The sequence below is a fragment of the Urtica dioica genome, chromosome 12, assembly GCF_054948205.1.
Source record: "Urtica dioica subsp. dioica isolate 48M chromosome 12, U.dioica_male_clone48M_v1_H2, whole genome shotgun sequence".
In the NCBI taxonomy this organism is placed as follows: Eukaryota; Viridiplantae; Streptophyta; class Magnoliopsida; order Rosales; family Urticaceae; genus Urtica; species Urtica dioica.
The window spans coordinates 16137338-16157149 of record NC_142767.1 but is presented as its reverse complement, the minus strand read 5'-3'; the positions used below and the strand labels follow the sequence as shown (position 1 = coordinate 16157149).

Sequence of the window (19812 nt, the reverse complement as noted above, 5' to 3'; positions counted from 1 at the left end):
AATGCATATCCTCAATGTCTCAGCTCAGTGGAACGGTTCGATCCAAGGGAGCGTTCGAGAGCATGCGAACCAATAGGGCCTGCCATTCTCTGGTTGTGCTCAATCAAAAAGCTGTGAGTTATGTATTTCATGTCTCGCTTTGTAGAATAACGTGATGTGTATGTGGTTGGTGAAATGAATTTCAAACTGTTTGTTTTAGGTTTTCTGTGGGAGGGTATGATGGGAATAAGGCTGTGTCGACGGTCAATATTTTCGACCGTTGCAGAGGCTCGTGGATGGCCGGAACGATTGTCGGCTCTACGCCACCACTGTTGTGGTCGGAGACCGAATTGACTACCGTGACTTCCTCAACACGGTTTGCCCTTTTTGTTTCCCCATCTAAAATTAATTTATAATTTCATTTTTTTAATAATAGCCATTTCATGAAAATGGAGTTTGTTTCATATTTTTCAGGTGGAGTACTACAAGGAAGGGTATGGATGAGAAGCCACGAAGTTGAAAGGCTTAGGCAAAAGGTTGTGACTTGCAATGAATGTTGAGTAGTAGAAGGGTTTTTTTTTTTTTTTTTTTACTGATGAGTGAATTTGAGAAGGCAGAGTAGAAATTCGTATAAAAATATAGGATATCTTATGATTATGATAAATTATGATAAAGTCGTCACAATAAATAAACACGTTCAATAAATAAAATTAAAAAAAAAATTATTTTTCAAATTTTTGAACAAAATATCTTTGAAGTCGGATTGAAGTTTTTTTTTTTATTCAATTGAAGAGCAAATAACAGCTAGCTGGAATGGTGATTATTTTTCTGTAAACAATAATATGTATATACTATGGTTACAATTGTAGGCTTTATATCACTTCCGAGATTGACTTAAACTGCAAAAAGTGGCTAATCGGCACATGAGAAAAACGTACTCGTTAATCAACTAATAGTAATTATATTATAAGATGTATTGCTCAAAGTGTAACAGTGACTAAAAAAAGAATCGACTTCATATAACTTGCTAATACTGGCACGAATACTTGTGTGACTTATGTGGTGCTTTGTTTATCAAGTTTTAAGACCTGGTATTAAAGAGAAATTGGATTTTTATAAGTGCTCTAATATTGATTTCCATGTTCATAAAAAATTCTATAATAACGAAATTAAATTAAACTTAATTTGACAGCATACTCTTAAAGATAGGCACACTATATTTGACAACACAAATAGGTTACAAACTTTGAAGAAACGTACATAATTAAAATGTACATAGTTTTGACATTTCTTTTAAAGAACAGGATGTGACAATTTTGCATTGTTGACATAATTTGATACATTATTAAACTGAAATTTCACTTTCTTAAATTCATTAGAAACTTGGGCACATGTTAAAAAAGAAAAAGAAAAAAAGTAAAAAGTAAAAATCATGTCCATGCATTGAGCCCATAGTAATGCTTTTGATAAACTATTTGTTGTGGATGCCAAATATCTTTTGAGAGACCAGAAAAAAACATACATAAACTCCAATCTCTTGGCTAAGCAAAAGTCGGTATAATCTACAGCAAAAGCAATACTGAACAAAAAATCTCCCATCTATAGCTATTTTGTTGATCTTTCACTTGGCATTGCGTTACAAAATACTACAAGAAGTTTTAAAAAAAATTACCTAAACACAGAGCGTCAAAACTCAAGCACGCCTTTTGCTGAGACGCCAAGAGTTGGGCTCGTGGTACCTGTCGTAGAGTGGCTCGATGCGTTCCTGGCGTTTGCGCTTGCTCATCTTGGTGGGGTCGGAGACTTTGAAGAACCTCGGAGCGAGCTCGACGAGCCACTTGGGGTCGATGACGGTGACCTCTCTCATGTACTCCTTTGTGGTCATGACGAGCTCGTGGTAGATGACCCAATCGGGCTGCCTCTGGAAGAGAGCGCTGCTCGGGTGGATGTAAACCGGCTGATTCTCCACCAACGTCCTGTAACCCTCTTGTGGGTCCTTCCTCGCCGCGTGGAAGAAGAAACCCGCCGTGATTGCCTTCCTGATCTTCGTGAAGTTCTTTCCCGCGCTCACTACGTCCAATTTGTACCTGTTTTCACCATCCGAGTTTGTCAGTTTCTTGTCCACGGGACTAACTATGAATGCTCTTCTAATCATGTCTGTTCTTCTATACAAATTTTTTTTTTTTTTTAAAAGAACTAATTTTTCTACTAATTTAGAGTTCGATGAAACTGCTCATTGTTAATATCGAATAAAAACGGCGTTTACAGAAAACTAGCTCATCATGCGTGTAACTGGTTCCAACAAAGAAAACATTAAGAAGAAAAAAAGGTGCACAAAATATCGAGCACTGCGGATTTCAGGGGTTCCACAAAACAAGGCTAAAGGAGCAACTAGGTTTTAGAAGAGCAACGAGTTAAATGAATAAATAAAAACCACACTAAAGACTGCTAACAGTTTTTAATCAGTGTCTCTAACCATATAGGGAAAGAGAACATACTTGTCCATGATAGAGAGAAGCTGTTTTCTGACGTCCTGCGCTCTTCTCAACGACCGAGACTGCACAAAGTTTTCGAAGCACCACGGCCCGGAAAAATTCTTGGCCTTCCAAGCCTCGTAGACTGCTAGTAGAGTTAGGTGGTCTCCTTCGGGCTGGAAGAACTTGGCTCTCTTCTGGTCCGCTTGGGCTTGTTTCTCACGAGGCCTGTAAAATATATTCCCCGTCTGAATCATGGCAATCATAGTCAAGATCTCGTCGCTGCATCCGAGGTCGACGCTGGCGAGTAACATCTTAGACAACGGCGGGTCGAGAGGAAACTCGGCCATTTTCCGACCTAACTTGGTCAGAAGTCCCTCTTCGTCGAGCGCTCCTAAGCTGAAGAGCTGCTCCATGGCTGATATGAGAGCCTGCGGCGGCGGTGGGTCCATGAAATCGAAAGATAAAAGGTCGTTTATACCCATTGCCTTCATGGTAAGCGTGGTCAACCCGAGATTTATCCTCTGGATTTCGGGTATCGACGTGGGAGACATCTCATTCCTGTACGCGCTCTCCGTGTAGAGACGGTAGCATTTTCCCGGGCCAGTACGGCCGGCTCGCCCGGCTCGTTGCTTCGCCGAAGCTTGCGAGATCGGAGTTATGACCAGCGAGTCCAAGCCTTGCTTCGGATTGTACACGTTTTGCTTCGCGAATCCGGGGTCGATGACGTAGAATATCCCGTCGATCGTCAGAGAGGCCTCGGCGATGTTGGTCGCGACGACCACTTTCCTCTTGCCCGGAGGAGCAGGGTCGAATATCCTCGACTGCATTTCACTCGGCAGAGCACTATAAACAGGAAGGATAATCAGCTCCGGGACATTTTTACCCAACCCTTTCATCCTCTCGTAGAGAGATTGGCACGCGTAGTCGATCTCCTCTTGCCCGGTCAAAAACAGAAGGATGTCGCCTTCGGGCTCGGTCAAGTGGATCTGTAAGACAGTGATCAGAGAAGCGTCGAGGTAATCGCTCTCTGGCTGCTTCGTGTAGAGTACCTCCACGGGAAAAGTTCTGCCCGGGATCGTGAAGATGTTGCAGTTGAAAAAATAACCCGAGAACTTCTCGGCGTCGAGCGTTGCAGAGGTCACAATCAGACGAAGGTCCGGCCTCCGCTTCACGAGTTTCTTCAACAATCCAAACAGAACGTCCGTGTGGATTGTCCTCTCGTGGGCTTCGTCGAGCATGATAACGGAATACTGGGATAGATTCTCGTCGATCAGAATCTCCCTCAGAAGCATACCGTCGGTCATGTACTTGATGACCGTTTCCGGTCCGGTACAATCCTCGAAACGAATCGCATACCCGACTTCCTCGCCCAACCGACAACCAAATTCCTCTGCAACCCTCTTCGCCACGGACATTGCAGCGACTCTACGGGGCTGCGTACACCCGATTTTACCCCTAGTCGTGTAACCGGACTCGGCAAGATATTGAGTGACCTGAGTTGTTTTGCCCGACCCGGTCTCGCCGATGACAACCAGAACCTGATTGTCGTGCACTGCCTGAATCAGCTCCTTCTTGAGCTTGTAGATGGGCAAGCTCTGTCTTTGCTCCTGAATCGAAAGCTTGGACCTCTGCCCGAAGCTTATTGTTTTCCCAAAAGCGTCCTTTTTCCACTCGGGCATGTCATAGGCTGACAATCCGACACCCCTAAGCTCCTGTGCGAGATGCCTCTCGCCCGTCTCTGGCATCGGGTCTTCCCAAGGACGATTGAGATCCTTGGGAATGGAATCGAGCATAGTCCTCTGTTGCTGTTCTCTGACTTCTCTCCGCTCCTTGATGAGCGCGGACTGAAGCGCGGCAGCGCGACTCAGCGACCCTTCCGGGTTCTTGAATATCTTCACGGGCGACATGTCAACGGAGTAGCGGCTCTGGCCGTTCAAGAACGCGGGCTCGTCCTCGTTCAGCTCGACTTCGAGCTCCTCTTCGGCGCCCTCTTCCTGATATAATGCCCCGTCACCGTCGTCGTCGTACATTGGATGCTCGCTGACGGAGAGAATACCAGAGGCCATCAACTGCTTGGCCTCCCACTTCTCGGGAGAGCTCATTCTCTTCAATGGCCGGCGAAGCGGCGCAACTTCGTCCTCTTCCACGATCCTGATTCCCGAGAGGCCGGTCCTCGACGCGGGCCCGTCTCTCGACCCCCCTAAAGGGTTGATCCTCGAAGAATCGTCGTCGTTCGGGTTCTTTTTCAGCGGCAACAAATCCCTTCCCGTGTTCTGATCAACGTCCCTCATCGAGAGACTCAACTTCTGACCCGAAACCGAGATCACCTTGACGAAAACCTCCTGGTCCCTCTTCACGACCTCCTTGGCGTTAGCGATTCGCCGAGTCGCGATCTGCGAGACGTGGACCAGACCTTCCTTTCCCTTGCAGTCGGTCAGTTGAACGAAGAACCCGGAGTCCATCACTCTCGACACCCGGCCTTTGTAAACCTGATACAGCTCGGGCTCGCCCGAGTTGAACCGCCCGTTCCTCGAATCGCCTCTCTGATTGTCGTCTTGTCCCCCGAAATCCACATCCTCCTCGTACTCGTCTCCTCTCCTGTGTTTCTCGTGTCGATCTCTCGGCTTCCCTCTATCACCATCGCCGTGATGTCTGTCCCTTCGGCTATCTCTGTCCCTATCCCTATCCCTATCCCTATCTCTATCCCTGCCTCTATCACGATCTCTATCTCTCCCTCGATCCGTGTCCCTATCCCTGCCTCGGTCCCTATCGCTGCCTCTACGACGCCTCTCATCCCCTCGATCTTTGTCCCGATCTTCCACATTCCTCCCTCCCAATTCTATCTCGATCTCCTTCTCGAGCTCCTTCACTCTGTCCTTGTCGTCCGATATCGCCAGCGCCTGGTATTTACTCTTCTTGCCATCGGAGCCCGCGCCTCTCTCTGAGCCCTTGTCGGCCTTTGCCGTCGGAGGAAGGATCGCGTGGATGATCCTCAACAGGGTTTGGACAAAGTAATCGGGCATTTCGGCACCGCTTTCCTTCAGCTTGGCATCGAACTCCTCCACGGTCTCGCAGTCCCGACCCATCTCAGTTATGAACTCGGCCAAGACTTTGTCCCCGACGCCCACGTGGGCTTCGAGCTCCGTGCATACCTTGGAGACCAGGGAGAGATACTCGAGCTTCTTCAAACCCTCGTCCATGTTAGACATACCCGAAGATGACAAAGAGAAACAGAACAACACGGTCTCAACGAAACTCTGCAACAAATTCAGGGTTTTGGCTGGTTTCAGTATCACACTCAGCAACACAAAAATGGCGTTCAAAACAAATTCAAGAGAGAGAGAGGGAGATAGAGAGCTTACAGTACTAATCAATCGAAGAAACGAGCGATTGAAACCCTAACTCGTTGTTGTCGATGAAAGCGTATCGAAGCCCTAATTAGGGCAAGCCAAACTCAGAAAAAACCATGGAAGAGAGAGCCGATTGAGGAGCGAGTTAGGACATCGGGAGAGACAGGTAAACCAAGTCTTGCTTGAATCGAAACCCTAGCTTCAGGACATCTAAGGTCCGCCCACGTTCTTCTCGCCGTGAAACAGCTCGCGTTTTTTTCCCGCCCGTTCCCTCTTCGTCTTACACCGCGAAGCCCTGTGAAAATCTTCCGCGGAATCGGCGATTTCAAGGTCGGTTGTGTATCTATATTCAACACCGTCCGTCGCAGAGTAGAGGAGTACTGGGTTTTTTTCGCCGTCAATAAACACCGTTGATTTTTCCTCTTCCCCGTCGGTAAGCCTAAGGTTTTTGATATATGTTGAAAAAGGAAACAAATATTGGGCTTTAGTTTTAACTATTTGGGCTTGAACATTGTCGACCCATACTATATAATATTATATTATATATAATTATATAAATAATGTGATGTAGTATATATATAATCTTAAGCACAAAAAATAAAAATAAAATATTGTGTAACGTAAATGATAATTAGGAGTACTAAATTCTAATATCCAAAAATTATTTTATGTTTGTGATACTTTGGGTTTGAATATTTGTTGTCTTGAATTTATATTTATAGCATATCATAAATATTTTATGATTTGTAATATATACTTTTGAGTTTATTTGTTATCCTGAATTAGAACTGTTTACTTTTAAATTTATGACATATGTATATATATATTGGATTTTTATTATATTTTGTTATAAGATATTAGTCGGTATATTTGTTACCGTCGGTACAATCGGTAGTCGATATTTAAATTGTTATTTGATATCAATCGATATATTCGTCTGTAGTCGATATATAAGTAAAATCATAACCTTAGTATCGGTATGGATATTTTAATCATTGATTTAAATAATAACTCATTATTTTGGCAAACCATGTGTTAAAGGGAAGGGAATTATTTTATAAAATGTAAATTGTGTAAATTTAAAAAAATATGTGCATTTTGGAAAAAAATATCCTTAACACACGATTTTCAAATTTGTGTTATTTCCACTGTCATTCCTTTTCATTTTCTCGCACTCTCATTACTTCCCCTTCTCTCTCGCGTTAATCTGAACAAAAACGACCACTTTCCTCAGCAAATCTGTCAAATCTAGCAAAAAAACAAAGTACAAGTTCCATAAATAAATCATGGATCAAATTCATAAATTTGGTTTTGAACGATATCTTCTCCTTCTTGTATTGGAAAACAAGAGGTATAAGAGATATAATAAGACTGAATTGATAAATTTCATAAGTAAATTTTTTTTAATGCATCCGCCTGCATACCGTTCGATTTTATTAAATCAATTTTGACTCCACTAATTCGTGTTTGGTTCATTGACTCTTTGTCGCTTCACTTTGCATAGTTCGATCAAATCCCTTCTTTAAAGTTGGAGACGGAATCGAAGCCCGTGTGTAGTTGCGGCCATCTGCGGCGCCATGAGATTGTCTGCAACTACGGGACTTTACGGTCATATGCGACTATGGTGTGGTGTCGTACGACCATTTGTAGTGCTTTGCAGTCGCATGAGGCTGCGACGATGTGCAGTCATATGCGAAGACGTTTAGCCGTCTTTGATTGCAATGTAGTGCAATCGCCTGAATGTGACGTCTTATAAAATAGGGTTCAGTAGCTATCTAACCATATGAAATGTTATAAATTTTGAAATAGCCGACGTTTCGTTAATTTTTTTTTGTAAATAGTCACGTAAATCTATTTACGCTAAAATAATAAAAAACACAGAGTAAATTTCTAATAAATATGACTATTTACGAAATATTTACAAAAGTTTTTGACTATTTATGAAAAATTTACAAAACGTTGGCTAAAACGCTCGTATGTTTATGGACGGCTTATATTGCTACATCTTTATATAAGATATTCAAGGTTCAATTGGGACATACGATAGACTTGCAAGCAAAGATTAAGGGGCTGAACAATCATAAAAAACTGAGCAAATATCGAACTGCAACAACATCATCACGCTATGCACCGTCATAAATCGCGAGATTAAAGAGGGGTTGTTATGGTTATAATTTGCAAAACTGCGGTGCAAGTAGTATCAAATAAAAAAATGCATATAAGAGAATATTTATCAAAACGCACATATTTTCTAAACCTACACTATTTACCTTTTAGAAGGAAACAAATTAACTCCTTTCAACACATAGTTTCCAAAATTACTCAAAAACTACATTTGTTAAGCATTTATTGATTAATACGTGAATATTAAAAGCTTTAAGAAAACTGATATACATTTGAAGTATGATGTATGCATATGGTATATTAGGTGAATAACGTTTGAAAATAATATGCTAACGTCTAGTCAAAACTTAACGTAACAAACTAAGTAATATAAACTTCAAGTTACATAATATATAAATTTAACAATATGCTAAAACATAAATATTCTATTTGCAATATAAAAACCCTCAAAAAATGAAAACCAAAAAAACAAACGAAAATATAAAATAAAATTATGGAAATATGGCGGTCCTGGCCCATCTCGGTTATGAAATCGGTCAAGATTTTGTCCCCAACGTCCACGTGGGCTTCGAGTTCCGTTCATACCTTGGAGACCAGGTTTCAGTAACACGCTTAGTAACACAAAAAATTGCATTTATAAAAATTGAGAAAAACCCCCAAACATCCAAATATTCAGGCAGCTTAATTGGTCATGCTTTATGTATTTATCATAAATTTTATTAGTGTTCCCGATACTGTATGAAATCAAATTTATGGAGAAGAGTTCAACCACACACACATGAAATCAAGAAAATCCCCCCAAACTAAGAACCAATTCGAACCTAAAATCAAGTTAAAAGAAAAACCCAAAATATTTTATTAGATTTGAAACTCAGAGAGTATGGACCTGAAGTCAGTATAGCTAATCTACTAGCTCTAAGCAAAGAAACCAAAAAAAAAAGTGAGTTTTGATTCGGTGGTTTTGATTTTTTGGTCGGTGGAATCTCACGAAGCCGATGAGATCTAGAATGGGTCTCTTCGATTCGGCGGAGCTGAAATTCAGACCATCGTATCAAAGCCCTAATTCGCGCAACCAAACTCAAAACAAACCATCGGTTCAGAGATCGAGTCAATAAATTACATGTCGTAACAGTTCCTTAAACAACAAATCTCTTTGTTCAAATGCATAGCTCAAAATACTACTATATCGATATGACAAATGGTTGTGTTTCGTAACGGTTCATAAAACAAAAAATCTATTTATTCGAAGGCATAACTCAAAATACTACAATATCGATATGACAGATGGTCGATAAAATCGTGATTAGTGTTACTCATAGCCCCACCTCGACGATTAGCCACACACTTCGATATGCGCGTCAACATGTAAGTAAAATGTTTTGTTTACGTTTCACATACATCATCTTATCCACTTAATTTTTTATTATCTAAGCCTAAAATGTAAACTAGATACATTAGCGAAATTTTGTTCCAACACTCCCTAAGGGGCACTTGCACACCGTGTCCAAGCACGCCCAACGTTTTGTTGTAGCGCAACTTTTTCCGTTTCGTCTCTCTCGCTGCCTTTGGAGTAGATGCCAATATGCATTAAATACTTTCCATAGTTAATAGAAATAACTCAACCCCGTTTCGTCTCATCTCGATCTCTGACCATATGTTTCTCTATATAAGTATCAAGAGAGACGAGAGGCCACATCCTCTCACACACAATCACACTTAGATCCATTTTATGTGTATCCAATACTTATGCTAAAGACAATACACAATGGAAATTTTACGGTCCCATAATTCATTTTCATTTATTTATGAATGATTGGAGATTCATTTTCTGGTAATTGTATTTGTACCCAATTTCCAAGTATTTGAATCTCATTAACCGAATACGTTTTTAGGTGTGGGTCTGAGATATCAAGTCAATTCGGAATGGGCCTAAATTAAACATCCAACGATGGTAGACATGCTCTAACTCTACAATAGAAAGAGACTACTTTTTGATTCCTATATAAAATGAAAATATAATTAGGAGGAAACGCAATAACACAATTTTTTAAATTTTTTTATATTTTTTTTATGCCTATTGAATTTGATATATAAAATGAAAATATAATTAGGAGGAAACGCAATAACACAATTTTTTATATATTTTTTTATGCCTATTGAATTTGAAACTGAGGTTATTTAGAAGTATCAAACACGAGGTTGATTGCTTTTTGCTTGCAACTGATCTCATTGTGCTGTGTTTGAAGTTTGAACTCACTTTTCCGTGTTTGAACTTTGAAGTGCGAGAAGAGATGACTCGACGAAGTTCGCAATAAATATTAATAAAAGTCGTAAAAGATGATTCTTTCACCCATGGAGAATTCAAAGATAGAGTCTAGAAGTTCAATCAGAGTAAAACAAAAACAAAAATGTACAATACGAAAGTCATATGACAAACTTCCAATTCTACCCTCATCAAACAAACGCTCCTCCCTAAACAATTTTATTTATTTATTTTATTTTCCAAAATCCGCTACACAAAAGCCTCTTTTTTCCCTTCTCTCTCTAAAACCCTTTCACACACACACAGTCACACACACACTCTCTCTCTAATGCCTGAATTTGATTATATTATTCTTTCTTTCTTTCTTCTTCTTCCTCCTCTGATAATTTATAATTAATAATATTATTAATTCCTCAACCAAGCTCCTCTTCCTCTCTCAATCTCTCTCATCATTTCCATGGATCTGCCGATTCCCAGCGCCACCACCGCCGAGATCTTCCTCCCCTGAGCTCTGCTCGCTCTGCTCTTCCACTTCTCTCAGAGCAATCCGAACCAGCAGAGAGAGAGAGAGAGAGAGATGAAAGTGCCGTGCTGTTCGGTGTGCGAAACGCGGTACAACGAGGAAGAGCGGGTCCCACTGCTTCTCCAGTGCGGCCATGGCTTCTGCCGCGAATGTCTCTCCAAGATGTTCGCCGCCAGCCAGGACACCACGCTCCCCTGCCCTCGCTGCCGCCACGTCAGCACCGTCGGAAACTCCGTCCTCGCTCTCCGCAAGAACTTCGCCGTCCTCGCTCTCCTCCGCTCCGCGGCCGACGACGACGACGCCGACGATTGCACCGACTCCGACGACGACGCCAACGAGAGCCGTCGCCGGAGATTCGGCCGAGGCGCTTCTAGCTCCGGCGCGGCGGAGATGGCGGTGGGCCCGCACCGGGACGTGAGGCTGGTGAGGAGGATCGGGGAGGGGTCGACGCTGGTCGGAGCCGAGACGTGGTCGGCGGTGGCCGGAGGAGGGCGGCGCGTGGCGGTGAAGAGAGTGCCTCTAGCGGCCTCGCCGGAGGAGGAGGTGGAGGTCGAGTGGGTGGTTGCCAGGCTGGAGGGGCTCCGGAGAGCCTCTGTGTGGTGTAGGAACGTCTGTGCTTTCCATGGCGTGGTTAGGATGGACGATGCGCTAGGGCTTGTAATGGACAGGTGTTATGGCTCCGTGCAGTCCGAGATGCAGCGAGGGAGGCTTACTCTTGAGCAGATTCTGAGGTTTGCTTTTTCTTCATAGCTTTTCTATGTTCGGAGAGAGTGATCGAATGGAAAAAGGCTGTTATGGAGTGATTGTTTTGAAGAATGATGAATTAATCATTTAGAGAATTAAAAGAAAAAAAGTGATTATCTTGGGTCATACTGGGTTAGATTTGGTCTACTATCTCTCTTGCTTTTGCTCATAGCTTTTCGATATTCAGATATTAATATTGGGGAAGTTGGGTTTGAATTGTAAATTTGTGGCTTGGTTGAGAACTTGATACATTTTGTTTTTGTTGTTCGCTAGCAAAGGTAGGGAATTGGTGAATTAGGGGTTTAGGTTGACGCTTGACTCGTGGGCATTTTATTTTAAGTTGCGAGGCTTCAAGAACAAATTTGTTGTTGAACTCTAAAGTGATTGGAGTTTTGACCTTTCAAGCGAAAACGTTAGGATTGAGGGCGTTGTAGTTCGTCACTACTTGACCTTATAGAGTTAGCGTGTAAATCAATATATGTCCACCATGTTTGCCCATCGTACATGGTGTTATGAAGTGATTGTTTTGAAGAATGATGAATCAATCAGTTAGAAATGTCATGTGTGTTCTTTTTGAATCAAAAGCATTGAGGTGTTTGGAGAATAAAAAAAGTGATTATCTTAGGTCATGCTGGGTTTGATTTTGTCTACTATCTCTCTTGCTTTTGCCCATAGCTTTTTGATACTAAGAGAGAGTGATCAAAATGGAAAAAAGGCTGTTATGAAGTGATTGTTTTGAAGAATGATGAATCAGTCCGTTAGAGATGTCATGTGTGCTCTTCTCTTTGAACTCAAAAGCATTGAGGCATTGGGGGACTTAAAATAAAAAAGTGATTATCTTGGGTCATGTTGGGTTTGATTTGGAATTGTAAGTTTGTGACTTGGTTTAGACATTTTGTTTTTGTTATTGTTCGCTAGCTAAGGTGGGGAATTGGTGAACTAGGGGGTTTAGGTTGACATTTGACTTGCGGTAATTTTATTTTTAGTTGCGAGGCTTCAAGAACAGCGTTGTTTTTAACTCTACTTTAGTGATTGGAGTTTTGACCCAGTTTTAAGTAAGGATTGAGGATGTTATATCCACCATGTTTGCCCAGCTTATGAACCCTAAGTATATTTTTCTTCTTCTTGTATTGTGTAGATACGGGGCTGATATAACACGCGGGGTAGCTGAACTTCACGCAGCTGGTGTTGTTTGTATGAATTTGAAACCATCGAATCTCCTTCTGGACTCAAATGGCCACGCAGTTGTTTCAGATTACGGGCTTGCTTCAATCCTGAAGAAAACTTTATGCCGCAAATCCCGAGCGGAGGTTGAGAAAGACCCCGCTCGGGACCACTCGTGTATGGAATGTACGATGCTCAGCCCACACTATGCAGCCCCGGAGGCGTGGGAGCCAGTTAGGAAGTCGTTAAATCCGTTCTGGGACGACGCAATCGGGATATCTGCGGAGTCAGATGCCTGGAGTTTTGGATGTACATTGGTCGAGATGTGCACTGGCTCAGTCCCGTACGTATATCGATGAATTTCCTTTTTCGAGTTTCTATAAGGTTTTATTTCCTCGCTGACCTGTCATCGCGTTCTGCTTTGTAGGTGGGCTAGTTTAAGTGCAGAAGAAATTTATCGAGCTGTTGTCAAGGCTCGAAAATTGCCTCCACAGTATGCCAGTGTAGTAGGTGTTGGGATTCCTAGAGAGCTGTGGAAAATGGTCGGCGAGTGCTTGCAGTTCAAGGCTGCACGAAGACCCACTTTTAATGCAATGTTAGCAATTTTCCTACGCCATTTGCAAGAGATACCCCGTAGCCCTCCTGAAACCCCTGATAAGTAAGATTATTCTCTTATTTATTTATTTATTTTTTTTGTAAAATTTTATCAGTTGGTAATTTCAATTCCTTCGGTTAGTATCCTTCATATATCATTAGCTGTTCTTGTGCCATTTGGCTGGCTACTTTATCTTTAGTAGAGCGGCGTTTTATATTTCCTATTCTTGTGAGCATGTGATTTTTAATAAATTTAGAGAACTTATACCATCTTTTTCGTTTATACAGTGATACTACGAAAGGCCCCGGATCAAACGTGGCGGAACCAGCTCGTGTTTCTAACACAGAAATATTCCAGGATAACACAAACCTTCTACACAGACTCGTGTCTGAAGGGGATGTGAGTGGGGTTAGGTAGTGCATGATATAGTTTCTTGAGCTAAGGTTTTCTTAGTTTAAACAGTCGGGTATCTTTTTCCCTTACGATGTATGCTGTTTACTTTTCCCAGAGACCTGCTTGCAAGGGCTGCATCAGAAAGTGGTAGCGATGCAGTATTGACATTATTGGAGGCACAGAACTCAGACGGCCAAACCGCGCTCCACTTGGCTTGTCGGCGTGGTAGTGCAGAGCTCGTCGAAGTGATTTTGGAATACCGAGAAGCCGATGTTGACGTGGCGGACAAGGACGACGACCCTCCTCTAATTTTTGCATTGGCTGCCGGTTCCCCCGAATGCATTCGCGTCCTTCTTAAAAGAGGCGCTAATGTGAGGTCTAGCTTGAGGGAGGGCTTTGGTCCCTCGGTTGCTCATGTTTGTGCATACCATGGCCAACCTGATTGTATGCGCGTAGGTCTTCAAGCTTGGCATCTCGTGACTTGTGGTCTTTTTCTTTTTTTCTTGCTCTTAGTTATAAGTGTTTCCTCACGTAAATCACAGGAGTTGCTATTGGCTGGAGCTGATCCTAATGCGGTGGACGATGAAGGTGAAACGGTGCTGCATAGGGCTATTTCCAAGAAATATACAGATTGTGCTATTGTCCTCTTGGAAAATGGCGGCTGTGCATCGATGGGGGTTGCTAATTCAAAGAATCTAACGTAAGTACTAAACTCAACGATGTTACTGATTTTCGAAATCTGAAAACGTATTTCCTAAGTTTTAAAATATGCTTCTATTGTTTTCCTATATGGGGTGGAGGAGATTAGAAAGCAACTTTGTTTTTTTTTTCATTGTAAAAAAATGTTTCATTGTAAAAAAATGGGCCGTGTTTCTCTGAGATGAATCCGTGAAGTAATTTAAGAAACCGACTATCAAATGCGTAAAAGTTGAAGCTCTTAAATTAGGAATCGGTAATGTGTTATTTAAATACCGTGATGTCACAGACCACTGCACTTGTGCGTAGCAACATGGAACGTAACTGTTCTAAGGAAGTGGGTGGAAGTTGCAACTCCAGAAGAAATCACTGATACAATTGATATTCCCAGCCCACTTGGCACAGCGCTGTGTATGGCAGCTGCAGTAAAGAAAGATCATGAAATCGGTAAGTTGAAATCTGTAAACCGATGGGTGTTTTAATTTATTTTATTATATATTTATTTTCTGTATTTTAGTGGTATTCCCTAATTTAAGCAGCTCTCTGTTTAATCACAATAGAAGATGACTAAGGTGATTCGCCCTGTTATGTCTTGTATAGAATATTGTACGCAGGCTAATGCGTTTTTTGGGCTATATTTCATTAAAGAGACCAGACTTTTTGTTAACGAGTAAAGTTATGCATCGCACAGATTACAATACAAGAGTCCAGCCTTGGACCAAAACATAAAACAAAAAAGATTTAAATTCCTTTTATCTAGACTCTAGAGTGTAGCCATTGAGCTATTCTCGAGTTTGTCCTGTCTCAGACTGATTCCTTGCTTTGTATGTTGTTCGAATCCTCATTTTCATCATTATTCATTGTATTCTATTGTCGACTTACCAACTTCATCTTGTTACCTTATCTTTTGATGGCTTAATTTGATGCATTGGTTTTGTTTTCAGAGGGGAGAGAAATGGTGCGGATACTGCTTAATGCTGGGGCAGATCCAACGGCTCAAGACGCCCAGCATGGTCGAACTGCTCTACATACAGCTGCAATGGCTAATGATGTCGAGTTGGTCAAGGTATACACGACATATCTATTTCAGAAGAATGCTATCAGTATTTCTTATTGTAACTTTTGAATGCGAGATTCTTTCTCCTCGATTTCAAGATGTATCATTACTGAGGTTGTTATTGTTGAGCAGATTATTCTTGATGCCGGGGTTAATGTGAACATTCGGAATGAACACAATACAATTCCTCTTCATGTAGCATTGGCTAGAGGAGCCAAGTCATGTGTCGGGTTGCTTCTGGCAGCCGGGGCAGATTATAATTTGCAGGTCCAAATCTTTAATAACCTTTCTGCATCCTGTGTAGTTTGAATCGGACTATTCCTTTTATTGATTTCTTGAAATGGGCGAATTTCAGAGTTTCTTTGTCATGAGACAAACATGGAATTTTTAGGCAGTCTTCCAATGTATGCTAGGACAATCGGCTATTTGTTTCGCTCACTTGATTAATATGATTTTCACTCGTATGTTTGTAACGCTTCTGCTCGTTTTTTTTTTCCAGGATGATGAAGGTGATAATGCTTTCCATATAGCAGCTGAGACGGCTAAAATGATTCGCGAAAACCTTGAATGGCTTATTATTATGCTTCGGAATCCAGATGCCGCTGCAGAAGTCAGAAATAACAGGCAAGCACAGGATTTTTATTTATTTATTGATTTATATTGTGCTTGTTTCAGGGGATTCGAATTCCAGTCATTCAACATTCTCTAACTTCTGCACTGATTTTTTTCAACCAAAAAAGCTGCAATTGGCAATTTGTACGGGCATTGCTGTTAATGTGTTTATATGCTTAGTTACAGTGGCAAGACATTACGTGATTTCTTGGAGGCTCTTCCCCGTGAATGGATTTCAGAAGATTTGATGGAGGTGCTAGTGAATAGAGGAGTTCATCTGTCTCCAACAATGTAAGAAGACGTTGCTAGGCATGTTCCAAATACAGAGCCTTTACAAAGGATTCATGAACTTCTAACCTTAATTTTTCGTGTTATGTGTGGGGTTCTAGATATCAAATGGGAGACTGGGTTAAGTATAAAAGAAGCATCAAATCTCCTACATATGGTTGGCAAGGAGCTAACCAAAAAAGTGTGGGCTTTGTACAAAGCGTTCCAGACAAGGACAACCTTATAGTGTCATTTTGTTCTGGAGAGAAAAGATTTCAGTCTGGAGAGGCACGTGTTTTGGCGAATGAAGTTGTAAAGCTCATACCACTAGACAGAGGACAGCATGTCCAACTTAAGCCTGAAGTAAAAGAGCCAAGGTTTCGCTCTTTCTACTACTTCTTGTTCATGGTTTTGAATAAATATCAAATACAAGACCAACTTTTATTAACTCTCGCCTTTTGTTTTTGTTGTTTTGTTCTTGAGAGCTGCACCAAGATTTTCTGATTCCTAAACTAAAAAGCATCACTACTTTAAATACTGTAATCTGCTCTATGTTGTATAAACGGATTTTACCGTATATTTAATATAATATTCATAGTTTTTTTATACATAATAAAATTAGTACTTAAAATATGAGTCGACTATCGACTGACCTCAGCCTATTTTTAGGTTTGGTTGGCGAGGTCAATCACGTGACAGCATTGGAACCGTTCTCTGTGTTGATGATGATGGTATATTACGAGTTGGGTTTCCCGGGGCATCGAGAGGATGGCAAGCCGATCCCGCGGAGATGGAGAGAGTCGAAGAATACAAAGTAGGCGACTGGGTTCGTATAAGGCCTACTCTCACAACAGCGAAGCACGGATTGGGATCAGTGACACCTGGCAGCATCGGCATTGTTTACTGTGTCAGACCCGACAGCAGCCTCCTGTTGGAATTGAGCTATCTTCCAAATCCATGGCACTGTGAACCCGAGGAAGTTGAGCTTGTAACTCCTTTCAGGGTATGATGCGTTTTGTTTGTTCGTTTTCGGTTTTTGAATTGCTTCCACATTTTTTATCCCTCTTTATGATGTTGAGATGGTGTTCTTGTAGATCGGCAACCGTGTCTGCGTGAAGAGAACTGTTGCAGAGCCCAGGTATGCCTGGGGTGGCGAGACTCACCATAGTGTTGGTCGTATAAGTGAGATAGAGAGTGATGGTCTCCTGATTATCGAAATACCAAATAGACCGATACCATGGCAAGCTGACCCATCTGACATGGAAAAAGTTGAAGACTTTAAGGTTAATATCTTTCTATTAATAACTCTTATGAATTGTACTTTTCAAATGCTCCGGTCGTGATGAATTCTTAATCTTCGTTTGACTAGGTTGGCGATTGGGTTAGGGTGAAAGCTTCGGTCCCCTCCCCAAAATATGGATGGGAAGACATAACAAGGGCCAGTGTTGGGATAATTCATAGTTTGGAGGAGGATGGTGACATTGGTCTGGCTTTCTGTTTCAGAAACAAACCGTTTCGTTGCTCCGTTACAGATGTGGAAAATGTGCCTGCTTTTGAAGTTGGTCAAGAGATTCACATAATGCCGTCAGTCACTCAGCCACGACTCGGGTGGTCAAATGAATCTCCGGCAACTGTGGGAAGAATCGATAAAATTGACATGGACGGAGCTTTGAGTGTAAGTGGTTATTCTTTTATATTATCTGTAGTATTCCAACGTAAATGGCAGTGTTTAGTGTTTTCAAATTCGATCTGCTCCAAAGTAGAAGCCCTAATTATTTTTTCCCTCTCTTATGCAGGTGAAAGTCACTGGTCGTCAAGGCCTGTGGAAAGTTTCCCCAGGAGATGCAGAACGACTTCCGGGTTTCGAAGTCGGTGACTGGGTGCGTTCAAAACCAAGCCTAGGGACTAGACCCAGTTACGATTGGAACAGCATCGGAAAAGACGGTTTAGCTGTTGTGTTCAGCGTTCAAGACACCGGTTACCTAGAGTTAGCTTGCTGTTTTCTCAAAGGCAGCAAGAACACCCATTACACCGACGTCGAAAAGATTCCATCCCTCAAAGTTGGTCAACATGTTCGGTTTCGTGCTGGAATTTCCGAGCCGAGATGGGGCTGGAGAGGCGCTAGTCCCGAATCAAGAGGCGTCGTTACAAGCGTTCACGCCGACGGGGAGCTGAGAGTGGCTTTCTACGGCTTGCCCGGTCTGTGGAAAGGCGATCCGGCGGACTTTGCAATGGAGGACATGTTCGGGGTCGGAGAGTGGGTGAGACTAAAAAACGACGCCGCCAATTGGAAGTCTATCGCCCCGGGTAGCGTCGGCGTAGTGCACGGGTTAGGCTACGACGGCGACGTATGGGACGGGACGACTTTCGTCAGGTTCTGCGGCGAGCAAGAGAGATGGGTCGGACCCACTTCCCATCTCGAGAGGGTCTCGAGGCTCGCGATCAGCCAGAAAGTGAGGGTCAAACTCGCGGTGAAGCAACCCCGGTTCGGCTGGTCGGGCTACAACCACTCGAGCGTGGGAACCATCTCCGCGATCGACGCCGACGGAAAGCTGAGAATCTACACCCCAGCGGGCTCGAAATCGTGGATGCTCGATCCGTCGGAGGTCGAAGTCGTGGAAGAGCAAGAGTTGCGGATCGGCGACTGGGTCAGAGTCAAGGCTTCCGTTTCGACCCCGACGCACCACTGGGGAGAGGTGAGCCACTCGAGCGTCGGTGTGGTCCACCGGATGGAAGGCGGGGATCTATGGCTCTCGTTCTGCTTCACTGAGAGGCTTTGGCTCTGCAAGGCTTGGGAGGTCGAGCGAGTCAGGCCGTTCCGGGTCGGGGACTCGGTGAGGATCCGAGAAGGGCTCGTGGCCCCGCGGTGGGGCTGGGGAATGGAGACCCACGCCAGCAAAGGAGAGGTGGTCGGAGTGGACGCCAACGGGAAGTTGAGGATCAGGTTCCGGTGGAGAGAGGGTCGGCCTTGGATCGGAGACCCTGCTGACGTGGCAATCGACGAAAGCCCTAATAGGACCGGTGCTTTGTGACCCGAAAAAATCCTTGATTGGGGAATTACATGATTTATTTGTTGTTAAATAAACATCAGAGTCGAGTACAATAGATGGGTAGATAGGGTAAGGGGAAGAATATATATGGTTTTGTCGTTGCTAATATTATTACTATTATTATTATCTGTTTATTATTTATTGGGAGATAGACAGTAAAGAGAGATTATGTGACTAGGCCAATTTCCCATCTTATATCATAAATATATCAAACGTTTTTGTAGCTTAAACAAATCTATTTGTTTAATTTTATATGTAAGCACATGGTTTATTCATGTCATTTGTATAAATTCAAACACTTGTTGTCTTGATAGTTGTACACTCAGAGATCTCATTATCCTATTACTCGTATGGGAAATGGATTGGATTACCTTATTTTAGAACTAGTTTTATAAACACCCGATGCTCGAGTTAGTAATTTTTTTATTTTTTTCAAGTAAAAACGAAAAATAAGTAAAATAGAGTAAGTTGAAGATTTTTAATTGTATTAAATTAAATCTAGCAAAATCATTGTCAAG

At 42.4% G+C, this 19812-nt stretch overlaps 2 protein-coding genes across 3 annotated transcripts; one reads left to right on the top strand and one right to left on the bottom strand.

Annotated features, from left to right (window-relative positions):
- Positions 1-1396: 1396 nt before the first annotated feature.
- Positions 1397-6247, bottom strand: LOC149379586 (ATP-dependent RNA helicase). The gene is made up of 3 exons (XM_089602490.1): positions 5819-6247; positions 2478-5713; positions 1397-2066 (listed from the first exon to the last, which is right to left on the bottom strand). The coding sequence occupies exons 2-3, from the start codon at positions 5663-5665 to the stop codon at positions 1673-1675; spliced, it is 3582 nt and encodes a 1193-aa protein (XP_089458616.1). The 5' UTR covers positions 5666-5713; positions 5819-6247; the 3' UTR covers positions 1397-1672.
- Positions 6248-10459: 4212 nt separating this feature from the next.
- Positions 10460-19631, top strand: KEG (protein kinase KEG). Of its 2 annotated transcripts, none has more exons than XM_089602332.1 (16): positions 10460-11447; positions 12599-12967; positions 13052-13282; positions 13507-13632; positions 13728-14064; positions 14155-14312; positions 14598-14755; positions 15253-15374; positions 15498-15632; positions 15865-15989; positions 16164-16268; positions 16367-16621; positions 16914-17247; positions 17339-17527; positions 17614-17919; positions 18041-19631. In XM_089602332.1, the coding sequence occupies exons 1-16, from the start codon at positions 10771-10773 to the stop codon at positions 19274-19276; spliced, it is 4863 nt and encodes a 1620-aa protein (XP_089458458.1). In that variant the 5' UTR covers positions 10460-10770; the 3' UTR covers positions 19277-19631. The 2 variants fall into 2 exon arrangements, with proteins under 2 accessions (XP_089458458.1, XP_089458457.1); XM_089602331.1 differs by having other exon boundaries at positions 16158-16268.
- The last annotated feature ends 181 nt before the right edge of the window (positions 19632-19812 follow it).